Raw genomic sequence first — 18,603 nt, 5'->3', positions numbered from 1 at the left:
TAGTTCCCAGTAACACTGAACTAATCTGTCTCTTATAGACAATCCCCAAAATTTTACCCATCAACCTCAACAAAAATCACCTGTCCCCAGTGTTACATGTTTCAATCCCACCCACCTTTCCAAACCCAGCTCAAATACTTCCTTAACTCATTCAATCTCACCCAGATTGGGCCTCTTTCACTGCTCCTGTATGCCTCAAGAGTCTTGACTATTTTAGGGTATACTAGTTGAACAAGTAAGTAAATATATTGTAGATAATGAGAGGCAGGTTTCTCACTGTCAGAGAAATAAGTTATGCATAAGGAATTGGAGAGAGCTAAATTTCTGTGACGTTAGACTGGAATTGGAGATATCAGTATGAACTCACGGTTTTTTAATAGATAGGTGTGTGAATGCATGAGTATACACACATATATTTCCTGGCTCTGTCTTCTGGGAGGGCCTAGAAACAACGGCACTCCAGTAGCAATATGTACATCTAGCACCAACATCTTGGTTTCTAAATACCATCCTCCAATAAAAGAAAACGCTTCTTGGAGAAGTGATTGATTCCAGGGGTAGGGCAAGGAAAATACAAGATGAGCCTGGGGATTAGAAAGTTAAGACAGTGGGGGTGCCTGGGTGGTGCAGTTGGTTGAGTGTCCGACTCTTAGTTTCAGTTCAGGTTGTGATCTCAAGGTTGTGAGATCCAGCCCCACATTGGGCTCCACGCTCAGCATGGAGTCTGCTTAGGATTCGCTCTCCCTCTCTCTCTGCCCCTCCTCCCGGGTGTGCACTCGCTCACTCACTCGCACACGCTCTCCCTCTCTCTCTCTCTCCCCCTCTAAAGTGAATAAATAAATCTTTTTTTAAAAAAAGTTAAGATAGTGCTCAAAAAAGAATGGAGACATACAAAAGGACACAGGAATCAACCTGAAGGAGCTCCCAACAGCCAAAATTAGAATAATTTGAACAATAAAAATAATGATGGTTTTGGATTGTAACCCATAGAATAATATAAATATCCATGAGTTCATACCAATAAAAATAATTAAATAAACAACTGAAGGAGAAGGGACAGTTCTTCCTTACAGAAGAATTCCAATTAAATGCAGAAATAAGGAAAATAGAAAATCAAGAATGATTTCTCGTTCATTAAAATGATGAGCCATTGAGGCAAACTTTGTGCCTCTGGATCTCCTCTCTGGCTGCATTAAATAATCCCCAGTGTTTAATTAAATAAATTTGCTCATCTCTGTTCCTACCAAATTCAGCTGGGGCAAAGTCCAGTGCCACCCCTTCACAGATAGGAGGGTACACATGCTTGGTGGTAGACCAGGAGCCCAAAGGGCCAAAATGGCTGCAATACTACTCAGCACCATGCAAACCTCTCCTCACCCTGTTTAGGCCTTGGGATTTCTCGATTTCCTTTCTTTCCTTGAATTACCAGACCTTCAATGAGGTATCAAAACCTTAACTATGCTTCAAGATCCAGCATGCTTCTCTAAGAGTCCCCAGTGTATCAGGATTCATTTGATTGCAAGTAACAGAAAACTGATCTCAAATCATCTGAAGCAAAAGGAGAATTTCCTGGCACATATAACTGGAAAGTCCAGTGGGAACCTGGCTTCAGGCTCAGCAAGATCTAGGGACTCAAATGACACTTCTCTCTACAATACTGACTCTGTTCACAGACAGGCTTCCCCTCATGGTGGCAAGAGGGCTGCCAACAGCTCTAAGTCAACACCCTATATTCGCAGCTAATGCAGCAGAAAAGGCAGTGCTCTATGGCGGACACCCCCAAAAGTCCTGGACCTGATGCTCACTGCCCAACACTGGCTTGAGTGCCCATCCCTGAATCAATCTCTAGGGCCACAGGAATGGACTCCACAGATAGCCTAAGTCATGTGCCCACTCTTGGAGCTGAGGGTGGAGTGAGTCTCACTCAAACCTCGCGGTGAGTACATGAGATATGGGTGGCTCCCCAAAGGAAGTTTTAAATGCTACTCCCCAAAATGTGAACAGCTCTTGAGCTGAAAAATTAACATCTGTCTACAATAGCAGAACCCCTCGGTCAGAATCAACTCAGCCCTGCCTCCTGGACGTCTGTACCAGCCATGACTTCTTCCTGCCTTGTTTACAGGCTGGTCCACACCTGTCGCCTCTGGTTATAAGCAACCTGGACACGAGGAATCTGGTTCTTCAAAGCACTGGGGCCTCACCCCACCCCCTCAGCTGCCCAGCAAAGTGCCACTGAGCCCCTAGAAAACACTCCTTCGCTTTGGTTCCCACTTCCTCCTGATGTGAATGGAGCTGAGTCACTTGAGATATCAGCCGGCCGAGCACGAGCCTTGAAAGTACTTCTCTAAGTCACTGTCTCTTGCTCTAGCATACTCTGGGACCTGGGGACGCTGGCTTGACAGGTGAAATAATTATGCTTTACCCTTCACTCATTCCTTTATCAGTCACGAAGACGAGAACAGATAAGTGTTCCAACGGAAGAACATACTCCTGCCATATTTACTCCTGTTCTTCAGTGCCAGCCAGCTCCCCTTCCCAGGCACAACTCCTGGGGACCAGCCTCCACCCATTACCTGTGCCAGCTGCCGCATGCTACCCTCCTGTCAAATATCAGGCTGCACTTTCCTTCCTGCATCCCCCAAAGCCGTCAGCTTCCCCGGGGGCCGTGGCCCTACTGCCTTTCAGATGACTTACCCGTGAGGGCCACTGTGGGCACGTCACCCATCCCCTGTGTGCTCTGCAGGGAGCTTGCCCCCGTGGCCCGGCCTGCACCTCTGTGCAGAATGTCGCTCTGGTCGGCTCTAAGGCGCACAGCCCTGGTTAGATGGAGAAAGAGGGGCGGGGAACAGGAGGGGGTGGGCACCAAGTCTCAGAGCCCGGGGCTTTGAGATCTTCTGACACAAACTAACATTTCATTCATTCATTTGCTCAACAAACCTTTATTCAGGACCTACTGTGTCCTGGGTACTGCTGTAGGTGCTGCAGACACGGAGACAAGTGTCTGTCCTCAGGGAGCACCCTTCCTGGTAGACATCTGACTGGTTTTGTTTTTAAAGATTTTATTTATTTGACAGAGAGAGAGTACAAGCAGGGGGAGTAGCAGGCAGAGGGAGAAGGAGAATCAGGCCTCCCACTAAGTGGGGAGCCTGACATGGGGCTCCATCCCAGGACCCTGGGATCATGACCTGAGCTGAAGGCAGACACTTAACCAACTGAGCCACCCAGGTGCCCCAACATCTGACTGACTTTTGATACCTACTTCACATTTACACTTCACAACACACCGTCTCAGATATTATCTATATAATCCTCAATATGTGGCAAAGCCAACTGTGATCTATAGACAGGAAAATGGTAGCTCCAAAGGCTAAATGACCATCCCAAAGACAGAGCACAAATTCAGGTCTTCCATATACAAACCTTGCACCCTTTCCAGGTCCCCTCCCAAGGAAGGAGCTAGCAGGGTGTAGCCTGAAACAGACATTAAGTCAACTCAGTCCTAGGCATCATCACTGGAGGTAGACAATACAAAAAAGATGACCCAATCCCTGATCCAAAAGAATCTATAGGCTAAAGTGAGAGAAAGACATGTAACCAATTATCATCCGTGGTAGGAATAAAGAAGACAGAGTGATTAAATTCAAAGAGGAAGATATCTCTGGAAGGATACATAGAACATGATGATCACTTCCAGGCAGAAAACCTGGGTACCTGAGGAACAGGGAGAAGAAGATCATTTTGGATGTTCAAATGTTACATACTCTGAATTGCATGCCATGTGACTCTACTTCCCATTAAATGATGCTTTGAGGATGCAATTGGCCTAATTCTACAGGGTAAATGATCTGCTTTCTTCAACAAGCAAATAGCTCAAAAAAAGGATGGGAAGGGAAATATTATAGATTTGAGAAGATTTTGGTTGATGTTTCCTAATGCAATATATGCATCTCGTTTGAATCTAGACTATAATGCACCAACTTTAAAAAAACATTTTTGGGACCAGGGATATTTGAGTATAAACTAGCCATTAGAAGTTATTAAGGAAATACTGTTAATTTTGTTAGTTATGATTACAGTATTGAAGTTTTTTTAAGGTACTTATCTATTAGAGATACAGACTGAAGTATTTACAGATGAAATAATACAATGCCTGAGATTTGCTTTTAAATATTCGAGCAAAAATAAATAAATGAATTAAAAGTGAATGAATGAATGAATGAATAAAGGGGTGAGTAGATGATACAAGACTGACAAAATGTTGATAATGTCTGTCGAACTGTCATCCAGTTCCATAAGGGTTCATTATACCATTCTCTCTTATAATGGTTGAAATTTCTATAATGAGAAGTTTAAATACAAATTTTAAAATTAATTACCCCATCCACCAAGAAAGATTGAGAAGGAAAGCATCACGGAGGAGAGGTATTTGAGCTGAGGCCAGAAGGATGACTAGAAATTTTCTAAGGGGCCAAGGGCATTCCAGGCTGAGCAAAGACATACAGATCTACCACAAACCTCTCTCCGGAGGAAACAAAAGTATCTACGCTTGACCCCAAACTCAACTTACATCCAAAAAAAAACCCTCTTGCTTGATGCCCCAACTCATCTAGTTGTAGCCTGAAAATCAACTGACCTATTGCAAGTGAAGAAAGAGGGTGTGGGGTCAACAGCTCCATTCAGCGGTCTAGCAAGACGCCCCAGCATAGCCTTGAGAGGACAGGAAAGCAATTAACCTCTTTCAACTGGGTTTTGCCTGACAAAGCACTTCGGAAGCCAACTGAGTTATCTCAGGAACAGAGCCTTCATCCCTCCTGAATCATCCCAGACACCTGTGCTCCCCCAGAAACATACACCAGCCTCCCCAACAGTGCCTTGTAGATTAATAACCTCAGTACCATGGGATCCAGCTTGACGTCAGCCCGGCAGCCTAGCCCATCAGCACAAAAACACCTCCAATGAGGAGAATGCCCTCCCCTCCTTGCTCCCAAGCCCCCAGTCTCAATCCCCACACAGATCCCTGCCCACCTCCAGCTGCATGCAGGAAGCTTGCTGGCTTTGCAGCTACTTCAGGACTTATCTAGTCCTGGCCTGGCTCAAATGGGTCCCCTGGGCTCCTTACCTTGGATCGAAGCCGCAAGTACTCCTCTGAACCATAGGGGACACTCCTCAGGGAGGTGAGATAGTCATAACTGATGACAGCTGTCTGTGAACCAAGGAAAAGAAAGGCTCAGCTCCTGGGCATCAAATATTGCTCCTCAGCCCCCGCCCTGCACCTGCAGGCCCCTGACACAGGCCATATGTCTACAGAAGTAGACAACACCTCCCCTAAGATGCTCTGTCCCCCAGATCTTAGCCTGGCTAACTTCTTCCTGTCAATCAGGGCTCTGCACAAATGCCACCTTTGCAAGAGAGCCCCAATCTAACGTTGCCCCACCCACCAGCAACTCTCAATTATTTATCGTAACAACATTATCATACCCAAAATCACCTTGCTCACTTGTTTCCTTGTATGTGGACTATCTTCTCTTTGCTAGAATTTCAGCTCTGTAAACACAGAGGCCTGTCCTTCCCGTTCATCACTGTACCCCCAGCACCTTTTTACTATGCCAGGCACATAGGTAAATGCTCAGTAAAGACTAGTTGAATGAATGCTGGATAAACTTATTATCATAAATAAACATCATTTTATATTTATGTTGCTCGGATAGCCTGAGTTTTGATTCTGGGTCCCTTGCCCAAAAGTCCAGGAGAAGTCCCCATATCCTTGGTGAATCAGAAAATTGCAGGCTTCAGATACCTCAGACATGGAGGAAGACGGAGGATTACCCAGGCCAAACCTTCCTTTTTAGAACTGAGCAACTGAAGCCACTAAAAACTAAGGGATTTCCAAGGCTGATACCCAGAGAAGTCTATTCCTTTGCCTACACCCCCGAAGCTTTACTCCATTTGACATAAATTGTGTTAAACGCCAACCACAAACAAGAGCTGGTCACTGAATAATGCACAAGGCCGATTAAGACCAGAGCCCTGGCCTTTAAAGAAGGCACAGCCTAGTGACTGGTTTATAAAGCACTGGTAAATACCTTCTTCCCTCATCTCCAGCTACAGTTGGTCCTGAACAACCCGGACAACACGGATTTGAACTGTGTGGGTCCACTTATACATGGGTTTGGTTTTCTTTTTGTTTTTTGTTTTTGGTTTGTTTGTTTAGTTTTTTGTTGTTGTTGTTGTTTTGGTAAACTGCAGTACAGTACTGTAAAGGTATTTTCTCTTATCATTTTCTTTTTTTTATTTTTCTTATTATCTTTTTATTTATTTGACAGAGAGAAAGAGCACAAGCAGGCGGAGTAGCCGGGAGAAGGAGAGGGAGAAACAGGCTCCCCAATGTGGGGCTCAATCCCAGGACCCTGGGATCATGACCTGAGCTGTAGGCAGATGCTTAACAAACTGAGCCACCCAGGCACCCCCCCTTATGATTTTCTTAATAACATTTTCTTTTCTCTGGCTTACTTTATTGTAAGAATACAGTATATGATACATATGACATACAAACAATGTATTAATCAACTGTTCATGTTATCTGTAAGGCTTCTGGTCAACAGTAGGCTATTAGTTGTGAAGGTTTTGGGGAGTCCAAAGTTGACTGCATGGGTGTTGGCACCCTAACCCCCTTGTAGTTCAAGAGTCAACTGTATTTAAATCCCTAAGGTTCCATCAAAGCCTACTTCCCTGAGGCCACGCATCCTGACTATCCTACAGGTCTCACTCCTGTGTCTGAGGTCCCCTAGCAGTGGTCACCTGAGTCACACATCTTGACCCAATCCGTGGCTTTAGATTGATTGTTTCTGACCCATTCATGTGAGCACTTCTCAATCATAAGCTCCTTCAAAGCTGGGTCGAGGTGGGACAGTTCATTTCTACCTCTCAAAGCATGTAAGACACTGCTGGGCCCCTAAAATGTCCTGGGCAAACACTCGGCAATCATTTTATATCCCAAGGCCTATTTATCTATTTGTCCATCTAGGTTCTATGACTAGCTCAGGAGAAGACTTCACAACACTGAGTATTAAGGAAACAATCAGACAACAACCCAAACAGACCGTGTATCAGAGTCTATCCACAACAAGCGAAAGAAAGGACAAGCTCATCCTGCAGCAGATAAAGGAGGAAAGAGAGCACTGAGGCACGTGGCAATCTACCCACCGATCAGGCAGTTATATGTGCCTGTCCGGGAGCATTGCTCTCAGCAGCATGAAGGGGACACGATCACACAGGAAGGATGTCCCAGGCCATGGGAGAAAACCTCTAATGGTGAAATATTCAACTCAGATCCTCTGTTAGTTTGGGGTTTGCAGGGGATCCTCAAAAATCCTCCAAGGCCCTGCTGCTCTGAGTACGAGCCCTGCCTCAGGAACCATGTACACCAGCTCACGGGAAAGAAACCAGGTTTCCTGATAGAATTTCATCAAAGCTGCACAGTCCTTCCATAGGCATTGGCTGAGGAGTACCAGCCCAGGTCTGTCGCTAAAATACGATACAGAATCTAAAATGTAAAGGCTTGGGCGCCTGGGTGGTTCAGTCATTAAGCATCTGCCTTCAGCTCAGGTCATGATCCCAGGATCCTGGGATCGAGCCCCACATCGGGCTCCCTGGTCCGCGGGAAGCCTGCTTCTCCCTCTCCCACTCCCCCTGCTTGAGTTCCCTCTCTCGCTGTGTCTCTCTCTGTCAAATAAATAAATAAAATAAAATAAAATAAAATAAAATAAAATAAAATGTAAAGGCTTCACAACAGAGACTGTGTGCAAGCCCGTCCTGCTGGAGTTCAGTAGGACCGAGGTGGGCCATACGGGAATAGAGATACAGGAGGGCACCCGCAAAGCTCTGCACACGTAAGGGTGTTACAGGTGTATCTCCACATCTGCTACATGTATGAACGCCTGCAGGTAATACTGCAGTCCATCTGCCACCTGGCGATGAGGAAAACCTACCGTGGCAACGGCCCTGCCCACCCTGACAGCGCCGAAGTCACTGGGATCCAAGTACTTGTTACTGTAGAGGCAGAAGCCCGAGGCAGCCAGAGCCGCGCTGGTCCACGAAGCAAGCTTGAGAGCCCTTCGGGCCATGTTCCCAGACCCTGCAGAAGGAAAGGAGACAACAAGGAACAGTTGAGTTCTGTAGTTAGTGGGACCAGGACCCAAATTCAGGCTCTGCCACTTAAATAGATTATATGACCTCGGGTCATTTTCTTACTGCAAAAGTTGTTGGGATAAAATGAGATCATGGATATAAAATGCTTAGTGGAGTACCTGGCACAGGTCAACTCTCAAAGTCATTATTCCTTGCACAGTGCCAGGTACCATTCGAGGCACTGGGGGGAAAGGAGACAAAGCAAAGTCCTTGCCCACGCGGTGCTTACGCTCTAGATGGCACGACAGATCCACAGCACACAGACATATTAGAATAGCAGCTGGTATTAACTGCGGAGAAGAAAATCAAAGAGGGTAAGAGGAAGGATGATACATATGCAAAAAAGATGCTCTTTTAGATAGGGAAAGTGGCAGAGCATGCTAATCCTCGTTACTTGTAACTATTACTTTACCACCACGCACACATAGGTGTCATTAGCCCTCCGTGCCCAGGTCAGAAGTGCTCAGGCCAAAAACGGCAGCTGGTCAGAATCATCCAGATAAGCTCCCACGTCTGGCTGATTTCCAGAATATTTATTTCAGTTAAAGTAAACTGCCCCTTGTCTAGATCAGTGGCTCCCTGAGGGCCCACACCATGACTGTTATTACGCTGTCCACTCACAGTCCGGCAGGGTACTTTGCGATTGGGGATTCAATGGCCCCCTGCTAATCTGTTTAACCAGACCCACTCCCAGTCAGTGGGATCAAGTGGGCTCAAGGCTCCCTGATTCCCTTCCCCACCCTACTTATAGTAGCTCAGTCCACCAGGTGGACTGTTGGAGCTTTTAAGGGCCACTGTACCCAATAGGCTGTTTCCCCTTCAGTTTCTGGGAACTCTGTATCAGACTAAAATCCTCGACCACAGCTGCAGGAGGCAGGGGAGAAGTCCAGGAGAAGTGAATCACCAAGCCACCCGCATGTGCAAACCCTGTACAGACCAGCAGGAAGATTCAGGTCATCCCTGTTTGCTTCTGCTCTGGACTCAGTCTGTGACCACTCCTTCCCTGCTCTGTGCCTCTGTTTCCCCTTTGTAGGAAACTATTGCTACACACAGCCTTGTCTTCTTTTTCTTTAAAATCTATTTGGACTCGAGCCTCACAGTATAGTCACAGATTTTTTTTAAGTATTCACAGGTACATCTTTCTTCCATTCTTCTACTTTGAGCTTAAATTTTATACTATTTCTCTAAACAACATATACTTGATTTTTTTTGTTTGCATTTAATATAACTTATGTATTTAGATTTAGTTTTATTATCTCCTTCCATTTCAAAATACAGATTTCTTATACCACATTAACAAAATGAAGGATAAAAATCACATAATCATCTCAACAAATGTAGAAAAAGCATTTGACAAAATTCTATACCCATTTATGATTGAAAACTCTCAACAAAGTAGGTACAGGGGAACATACCTCAACATAATAACGACTATATATGCCAAGCCCACAGCTAACAGCATACTCACTGCTGAAAGATTTCCTCGAACATCAGGAATATGACAAGGATGTCTACTCTCACCTCTTTTATTCAACATAGTACTAGAAGCCCTAGCCAGAGCAATAGGCAAGAAAAAGAAATAAAAGCCATCCAAATTGGGAAGGAAAAAGTAAAACTATCACTATTTGCAGATGACATTTATATACAGAAAACCCTGAACAATCCACCAAAAAACTATTAGAATAAACAAATTCAGTAAAGTTGCAGGATACAAAATCAGCATGCAAAAATCTGTTGTGTTTCTATACACTAATAATGAATAATCAGAAAGAGAAATTAAGAAAACAATCCCATTTATAATTGCATCGAAAATAAAATACCTAAGAATAAATTTAACCAAGGAGGTGAAAGACCTGTACACTGAAAATTATGAGACATTTATGAAAAAATTAAAGACACCAATAAACGGAAAGATATTCTGTGTTCACAGATTGGAAGAATATTGTTAAAATTTCCATATTACCTAAAGCAGTCGACAGATTTAATGGAATCCCTATCAAAATTCCAATGGCATTTTTCACAGAAATACAACAAACTATCCTAAAATTTGTATGGAACCACAAAAGACCCAGAATAGTCAAAGCAATCTTGAGGAAGAAGAACAAAGCTGCAAGTATCATGGTCTCTGATTATACTACTATATTACAAAACTGTAGTAATCAAAACAGTATGGCAGTGGCATAAAAACAGACACATACATCAGTGAAACCCAACAGAGAGTCCAGAAATAAACCCATGCACATATGGGCAATTAATTTACAACAAAGAGGCCAAGAATATACAATGGGGAAAGGACAGTCTTTTCAATAAATGGTGTTGGGAAAACCAGATGACCACATGCAAGAGAATGAAACTAGACCCTCATCTCATATCATACTCAAAATGGGTTAAAGACTTGAACATAAGATTTTAAAACATAAAACTCCTAGAAGAAAACATAGGCAGTAAGCTCCTTGACATAGGTCTCAGCAATGACTTTTTGAATCTGACACCAACAGCGAAAGCAAAAAAAGCAAAAAAAAACAAATGGGACTACGTTAAACTAAAAAGTTCCCACAGAGCAAAGGAAACCATCAACAAAATGAAAAGGCAACCTACTAGATGGGAAAAAATATTTCTAAATCATACATCTGATAAGGGGTTAGTATCCAAAATACATAAAGAACTCATACAACTCAATAGTTTTAAAAAATATATTAAAATATGGGCAGAAGATCTGAATAAACACTTTCCAGGGAAGACATATAAATGGGCAACAGGAACACCAAAAGATGCTCAACATCAGTAATCATCAGGGAAATACAAATTTAAACTACAATGAGATATCACTTCACACCTGCTAGAATGGCTCGTATCAAAAAGACAAGAAATAACAAGTGTTGGCAAGGATATGAAAAAAAGGGAAGCCTTGTGAACTGTTGACAGGAATGTAAATTGGTGCAGCCACTCAGGAAAACAGTACGGAGGGTCCTCAAAAACTTAAAAATAGGACTACCATATGATCCAACAATTCCACTTCTGGGTATTTATCCAAAGAAAACAAAAACACTAACTCAAAAAGACATATGCATTCACATGTTCACTGCAACATTATTTACAATAGCCAAGATATGGAAACAACCTAAATGTCCATCAATGGATAATGGATAAAGAAAATGTGATACATAGGTGAATATAATGGAATACAATTCAGCCATAAAAAAGAATGAAATCTTGCCATTTGTGACACCATGGATTGGACCTGGAGGGTATTATGCTGAATGAAGTAAGTCAGAGAGAGAAAGACAAATACCATATGATCACACTTGTATGTGGAATCTAAAAAACAAACAAAAACAAAAAACAAACTCACAATTACAAAGAACAGTTTGGTGGGGGTGGGCAAAATGGGTGAAGGGGACCAACAGGTACAAACTTCTAGTTATAAAATAAATAAGTCATGGAGAAGTAATGTATGGCATGGACTATAATTTTTATTAAATATTTGAAAGTTACTAAAAGTAAATCCTAAAATTTCTCATCACAAGAAAAAAAATTTGTAACTATATGTGGTGATGGAGATTAGACTTACTGCAGTCATCATTTCCCAATGTATACAAATACTGAGCCACTACATTGTATTCCTGAAACTAATATATGTCAATATACCTCCATTTAATTTTTTTTTAAAAAAACACACAAAAATGTAGATTCTGAGGTCTACCCGTTGGCCCACTGAATTACCAACTCAGGGGGTGGGATTCAGGAACCTGCATTCTAATAACATAATGGGTGATTTTTATGCAAGCTAACGTTTGAGAACCATTCTTCTAAATATTTTCTTTTTACTACAGAGGCTGCATGTGTTCAAATCCATCAGTGAAACCATGCCCAAAAAACAAGCCTTCCAGCTTTATCATACCTATTCCCAACCCCAGGTATCTGCGATCACCCTTTAAGAGTGACAGCAAACAATTATTTTTAAAGAAATAATGTAAGAAACACATTTGTTCCCCTAAACACAAATGCTCTGGCCCAGCTCCTGGGTTTAGTTCCTAACTCTGCAAGAAAGGGGTTTGTAAATAAAAAGAAATTAAAATCTTGCTTTGTAGAATGGACTTTATATTCTTTTTTTTTTTAGTATTCTCTTTATTTATGAAAAGCTCCCTATCCCCACATCATTCTGCTAGCTTTTTATTTATTTTTTTTTCTGGCAACATTTTAATAAGCCAAGGGTTCCTTCCAGACAAGAGACATGGTAGTTGAGAACATGCACTCCAGCAGGCCTGGGTTTGAGCCCCTCTACTCACTTACCAACTGGGTAAGCAGGCAAATTACTAACTCTCTCTGACTCTTGTGACCTTCTCTATAAAATGGGGATGATGACAGCACTGTCTACTAGATGGGGTGGTGAGGGACGAGGAAATCATGCAAAAAGTATGGCTAGGTGCCACCTACACAGTAAGAACACAGTAGCAACTGCTATTACCACCACCACTCATCTCTTATTATTATAATTATTATTATTATGACTGTTATTAATTATTTCCTTTCCCAATGCCATGCTTTGGTAAAGGACCTTACTTAATCCCCTGCCTGTCAACTTCTGGAGGACTTCTGCAGGCCTCACCTCTAACATCCTGGCAGGCCCCCACCTAATCCTACCTTTTCACTTGGCTCTCTATACCCTCAGCCTTAAGTGTTTTCTATCAAAAAGGGCAGCATGCTCAGTTCACCCTCTACCTTGTCCCACCAAGACAGAGTGTTCCCAACTGGACCTGGCAGCAAGCCTTACATTGGGCTGCATGCCCTCAGCTCCTTATACATCTTCCTTCTTCAAGATCATCAGTGCAAGAAAGTCCATGAGAGGTGATTCAGGGACCTTCCCTGTGGGGCCTTCAGAGAAGCCCACATTAAAAAGGTCATATGGAGCCACTGGTGGCTCATGCATCGCCCTCCAGGCCTGTCCCTGTGGGCACGGAGGCCACCCCTAGTCTTGAGATCACCCACCCTGGGAGGGGAAGCCTCAGCCAAGCGGACACAATTCCCAAGACCCAGTTTTCATGCAAATGTCCTCAGTAATAAAAGAGGTGGAAATTGAAAAACATAAAACAAATGATATAGGAGCCAAAGTATGTCTAAATAGATTGGAGCTGGAGTTTTCCATAAGGTGTCAGTGAGTCTTTAACATGCAAATGAGTCGCTTCCCTCGGGGTATTTTAAAAGACCCTGTCAGCCGTGAAATATGTCTGTCGATGAAAAACACCTTTCATTATTAAACCCTTTGCTAATGAATCGCCTGCTCTGTTCTGTTTACTTGTCTGACTTTCACCTGAGTTACCTCTTACAGAAGCACACACACTTTTGGGGAGGGGAAGGGAGCTTGAGGACACCAAGACCCTAAAACCTAAACATCGGATAACAATATTAGCAACAATTAACCTTTACAAAGCCCTTTGCACTCATTATCTCCTTAGAATCTCCACACAACCCAGGAAGATGAGACAGATATTATTATTATCCGCAGGCATAAATAAGAAAAGGAAGGAGCAGAGGGGGTGAGAGATTTTTCCCAGGTGACTCAGCTAGTAAATGGCAGCATTAGAGCTTGAGCCTGTCTATGTCACGTGACCTCCTTCACGGACTTGCAGAGCTCTGTTCACCAATGTCCTTACCACCGTTCACAGGTAACCGTGTCAGTCACTTTGGGCACCGACTTTGATTTCTGACCCTCTATCAGGCCCAAACAATGGCGGCATGTAGAAGACACTGCCTGGAGCCCTGGAAATCAACATGGCAGAGTATCAACCAAAGCACCTCACCAGAAACAACCCATTCTCGTCTAGGAAACATTTAGGAGAGCTGTGTTATTGTCAGATCTATGAGAAGAATGGACTCCATCTTGCTGGACCATAAGGGAACACCCCAGCAGGTGATGAAACGAGGCGAAATGCAAGTGCAGAAAGTTATACAAATGGGAAGTTGATGGTCAAATGAAATGCCCATCCCCTGGACACAACTAAATGGGGAACCAAGCACTTACTGTTTGTGGTGGGCCAATAAATGGCTATGCCTATCAGTTACCACCCGTCCGCAGCCCCCTCCCCATGCCACATCCCAGGACAAGAAGCATGGAACCACCTTTCCCTGCTTGGTGCACACGTAAGAATGGCCAGAAGAAAGGCAATTTGGCTCTAATTCCATCAGTCCCATAAGTGACCACAGCCTCCTCACATTTCCTAAGTAGGCTATTAGAGAAATTGAGCCTTATTTCTTCTGGTCTGCTCCGCTTCCAAGACTGGAAAAGACCCAATAAGAGTGATCAGGTTTTCAGGGAAACCTGAAAATGTTTCATGATGTGGTTAAAAAGCAAACAAGGTAGTTGATTCCATCGTGTCTCAAGTCTGGAAAGATGCACAGCCAATGCCCAGGGACCATATAGTTGGCCTGATCAGGTTTCTAACCTGCCCTACCACCAATGATGCTGTCCAAATGTAATCAAACTCCCTTTCCTAGGGTTTGACGCCCAGGAGGCGGCTGAATCAATATTGATTAAATAAAGGAATCCCTGGCTGATGCCAAGGTCCCAGAGCAGACAGAGAAAATAAATCTCACCCAGAAAAAGGAATAGAAATTCTCCATTCACTTCATCCTGGGAAAGTGGGGACTCAGGGCAAACAGTGGAAAACCAAACACAAAGAGCACGTGGCAGGTAAGAGGTGGGTCACCGGAATCCCTCTGACACAAAAATCTAAACCCAGGAGATTTAGTGAGTGAGTTGGGGGCCAGGCGGTTGAGCAAGGAGTAGGGGAATGGATGCCAGAACCAAGCACTATTTTTATCTTATAGGTCCCCCGTCTGACAAGAAAATGTATGTATCAGGAAGGAATAAAATGCAAGCTCTCCCAGCAGAGGTCAAATCTTAACATCTGTGAGGGCTGTTGAGAAACAGCCAAGCCAATAGACACAATAGAATATGATGTAACCCAGGAAAAATGACACAAGCATAGACTTCGAGAAAACCTGTATATGCAAAAATGTAGGGGCAAATTAAGTGTATACAGTAATACGCACATGTTTACCATCACTACAAAAAGTTAAACTGGCAAACAAGGACACAAAGGCCCATAACCCGGTGTGAAGAGCTGGTGCTTTAAGTTCACAGGACTTTTTTCCTATAAAGCAATAGTACTCAAAAGTATGTTCCGGGCAGCATCCCTCTCTCCCAGGAGCATGTTACAAATGCAAATTCTTGCTCCCCACCCCAGAGCTGGTGAATCAGAAACTTTGGGGATGGGGTCCAGCATTCCGTGTAATAACAAGCCCTCCAAGTGATTCTAATGCAGTCTGAGAAGCTGTGCAATAAGAAAACGCTTAAAGAAAACATAGGAAGTCACAGATAAGTCTAATTCACTTTCAACTCGGCAAGTATCTCTTGAGCACACACTAAGTGCCAATGATCATGGACGGGATAAATAAATACTTGTTGAATTGGCTGACTTCCTACCTAGTAGGAAGTAAACGCCACTTAACCTGGGGACAGAGCTGTGCTGTCTCCCATAGGTTGCTCTCCATACACAGTTGTCATCTGCACGTTTTTAGAGAGACCTGGAAGTGCAGGGCCCGGCAAGGTGCGGGAGATCAGAAGCGCTCTCGGGGCACGCCGCGAGTCCAGGCCGAGCACAGGGGTTTCGTATGCGCCCCCGCTCTCGTCCAGACCACGCCCACCCCCCGCCGCCCGCGCCCCGGAGCCCGTAGACCGCCTAGGGAGAAGTCGCCTGGTTGAGCCACCTGATGCCCCCTGGTCCAGCTCCAGCCCTGCCTACGCGCGAGACCGCGCCACCGGAGCAGCCCGTCCGCGCTTCCGCCCACTGCTGAGCCGGGCTGGAGCGTCTCCGCAGAGGGGGCGGGGCCCTGCGGGTCACGTGGCCACGCACCGGCCCCCGGTGACAAGGTCACAGGCCGGGGGTTCCCTCCCCACAGCCTGAGCCGAGGCAGGCCCCCGGCGCGTCTATACCGCCTCCCCCGCGCTCCACGCGCGGTGCGGCCCCGGCGCGCCTGCCCTACTCACCCCAAGGGACGCAGGGACGTGGCGCCAGGTTCCACACCGCACGCGGGTGACGGGGTTCGCAGGGACTTTGCTTTCCGCCACCGGCGGATTGCGCCTAATGAAGCGGAGGCGCCGCGCGGCCTGCCGGGACTTGTAGTCCGTGGTTCCCTAAGCCGCGGGCACTAGAGCCACGGAACCCGCGCTCCCCCCGGACCTCTCCGTCCGAGGAGTCAGAGAGGTCAAGACACCTTACCTGTCAGATAGCCTTGTTTCTTTGCCCGGCTGCGGACAGAGTCCTCCTGTCTTTCCGAAGGAGGCATAGATTCGTGTTCAGTGGAGGATGGAGTTGTCGGTTTGTGTATTTTAAATAAGGTATTAGAAGAAGTAAGCGAGGAATACATTTACTGACAGTTGCCGAATGGTGAGAATGTGCTGATTAATCTTAGTTATCTCTGGCCCCCATTCGTTCATTCATTGATCTGTTTCGCATGTTTATAAGATGTACTTTAGAGACATTCATCAGACGTTCACTCATTTTACAAATATCTCTTGAGGTACTTCTTGAGGGAACAGAGTTGGGGGGAATTGATCTATCAATTCAATACAATTGCAATCAAATTTCCAACAGGATTTTTTCTGGACTATCACAAGCTAATCTAAAATTTATATGCAAAGGGCGCCTGGGTGGCTCAGTCGTCAAGCGTCTGCCTTCCCCTCAGGTCATGTTCCCAGGGTCCTGGGATTGAGTCCCGCATCGGGCTCCCTGCTCAGCGGGAATTCTGCTTCTCCGTCTCCCACTCTCCCTGCTTGTGTTCCCTCTCTCGCTGTCTCTCTCTCTGTTAAAAAATAAATAAAATCTTTAAAAAATAAAATAAAATTTATATGCAAAAACAAACGGTAAAACATTGCCAAAACACTCCTGAAGGAGAGTAACTAACGTGTTTCAAAGACTTGGCCTTTCGTATATCAATATTTATTATAATGCTGTAAGAATTAAGGTCATTCGGTATTAGTATAAGAATAGGCAGAAGGGGGGAAAGAAATCAGCTTAGAGAACCCAGAAACAGATCCAGGCATTTGTGGGATCTTGATATATGACAGAGCTGGCATATAGATCAATGGGGAAAGACACATCATTCAATATATGAGCTGGAGCAACTAGTTATCTGTTGGATCCTTCATTCACCCCCCAGACAAAAACTAATTCCAGGTAGATTAAAGACTTTCAAGGGAAAAAACAAAATCAGAAATTTTAAAAGAAAATAAAGGAAAACATCCTGTGATCTCAGGGTAAGGTTTATTAAATGACACAAGTACAAACTATATACATAACTTTGATACATTTGGACTGCATTAAATTCAACAACTTCTCTTCATTGAAGGGCATAAAAAGACAAGCCACAGACTAAGACAATTGATGCACAGAGACAGCAGTGGTGTAGAATTGCCTAATACAGCCCCCCTCCCCTGCCGCTGTCTCAAGTTTGTGGTGTATACATGCTAAGATAGGAACATAAATAATTTTCAAGCAGTGTGAGAAGTGTGAGCTGGAGGTATGAACAAAGAGGTATAGGAACACAAAGAAGGAAAGAGTAATTTTGCCCAGGAGATTCTGAAATGCTCCATAAACTAAGAACTGACTTGGAGGCTGGGCATTAAAGGTTGAATAGGGGCTCCCCTGAAGAAGGTTGTTCGCATCAAAAAAAAATCATGTAAAAAAGCATAAAGATGCAGTAAAATACAGTAAAAGACATAAAAGATATTTAAATTAAAATGGGAAGTTTAAAACCAGAGAGAAGACAGAACAAATATATTAAAAATTTAATATGGTTACTCTAATTGCCCCTTAACTATAAAAATGTTACTAGCAAGCTAGAAGTTACCCTGAGGAATGGAAATAGAGGAAAGGGGGGTTAGAGAACTTTGTTTACACCCTGTGCCCTTTTATATTTGAATTTTTTTTACAATGAATGTGTGTATAACTTTTATAATTAAAATTTAATTATTTAAACACTTCTTAAATTTTAATTTTTAACCCTTCAAGTTCAACATGTTGAGTACACTCATTTAAATCCACTCCTTCCTAAAATCCCATGAAAAGGACAGGAAAGGAATTAAAAAAAAAAGTCATAAAACCCAAAGGGAACAAATGAAGAGACAACAGGCAGATGGAAAAAAATCAAAAAATAAATGTGGGAGGCTCCAACGCAGATAGGCAAATGAGGCGCTTATAAACAAGCCCCAGAAATTCTGACTTTAGAGTCTAGTCTGGGATCTGGACCTCCATAGTCCTTAGAAAGCTCCCTCAGTGATTTTAATGGGCAGCTTAGTGGAAAAGCTCTCTCAAGGAGGCAGTTCATGTAGTGAAAAGCCGGTGGATTAAGAGC

General features: G+C 43.9%; 1 protein-coding gene across 8 annotated transcripts in view; it reads right to left on the bottom strand.

The window, feature by feature from the left end:
- ADCK1 (aarF domain containing kinase 1) overlaps positions 1-18,603 on the bottom strand; it is a 182,600-nt gene that overhangs the window by 132,914 nt on the left and 31,083 nt on the right. For 7 of the 8 annotated variants that reach the window (XM_073895653.1, XM_073895658.1, XM_073895655.1 and 4 more), the window contains exons 1-3: positions 16,238-16,357; positions 7,989-8,134; positions 5,120-5,203 (exon numbers count right to left, since the gene is read on the bottom strand). In XM_073895653.1, coding sequence (XP_073751754.1) covers positions 5,120-5,203; positions 7,989-8,123 — 219 coding nt within the window. In that variant the 5' untranslated portion in view covers positions 8,124-8,134; positions 16,238-16,357. Of the gene's footprint in view, positions 1-5,119; positions 5,204-7,988; positions 8,135-16,237; positions 16,358-18,603 lie in introns of those variants that run through there. The other variant, XM_073895654.1, reaches the window with a different exon arrangement.

Source organism: Callorhinus ursinus, unplaced genomic scaffold (assembly GCF_003265705.2).
Source record: "Callorhinus ursinus isolate GAN/ISIS: 27379988/994484 unplaced genomic scaffold, GSC_fseal_2.0 scaffold8, whole genome shotgun sequence".
NCBI lineage: Eukaryota > Metazoa > Chordata > Mammalia > Carnivora > Otariidae > Callorhinus > Callorhinus ursinus.
Note: the sequence above shows the minus strand (reverse complement) of the source record. Positions and strands in the feature narration are given on the sequence as shown.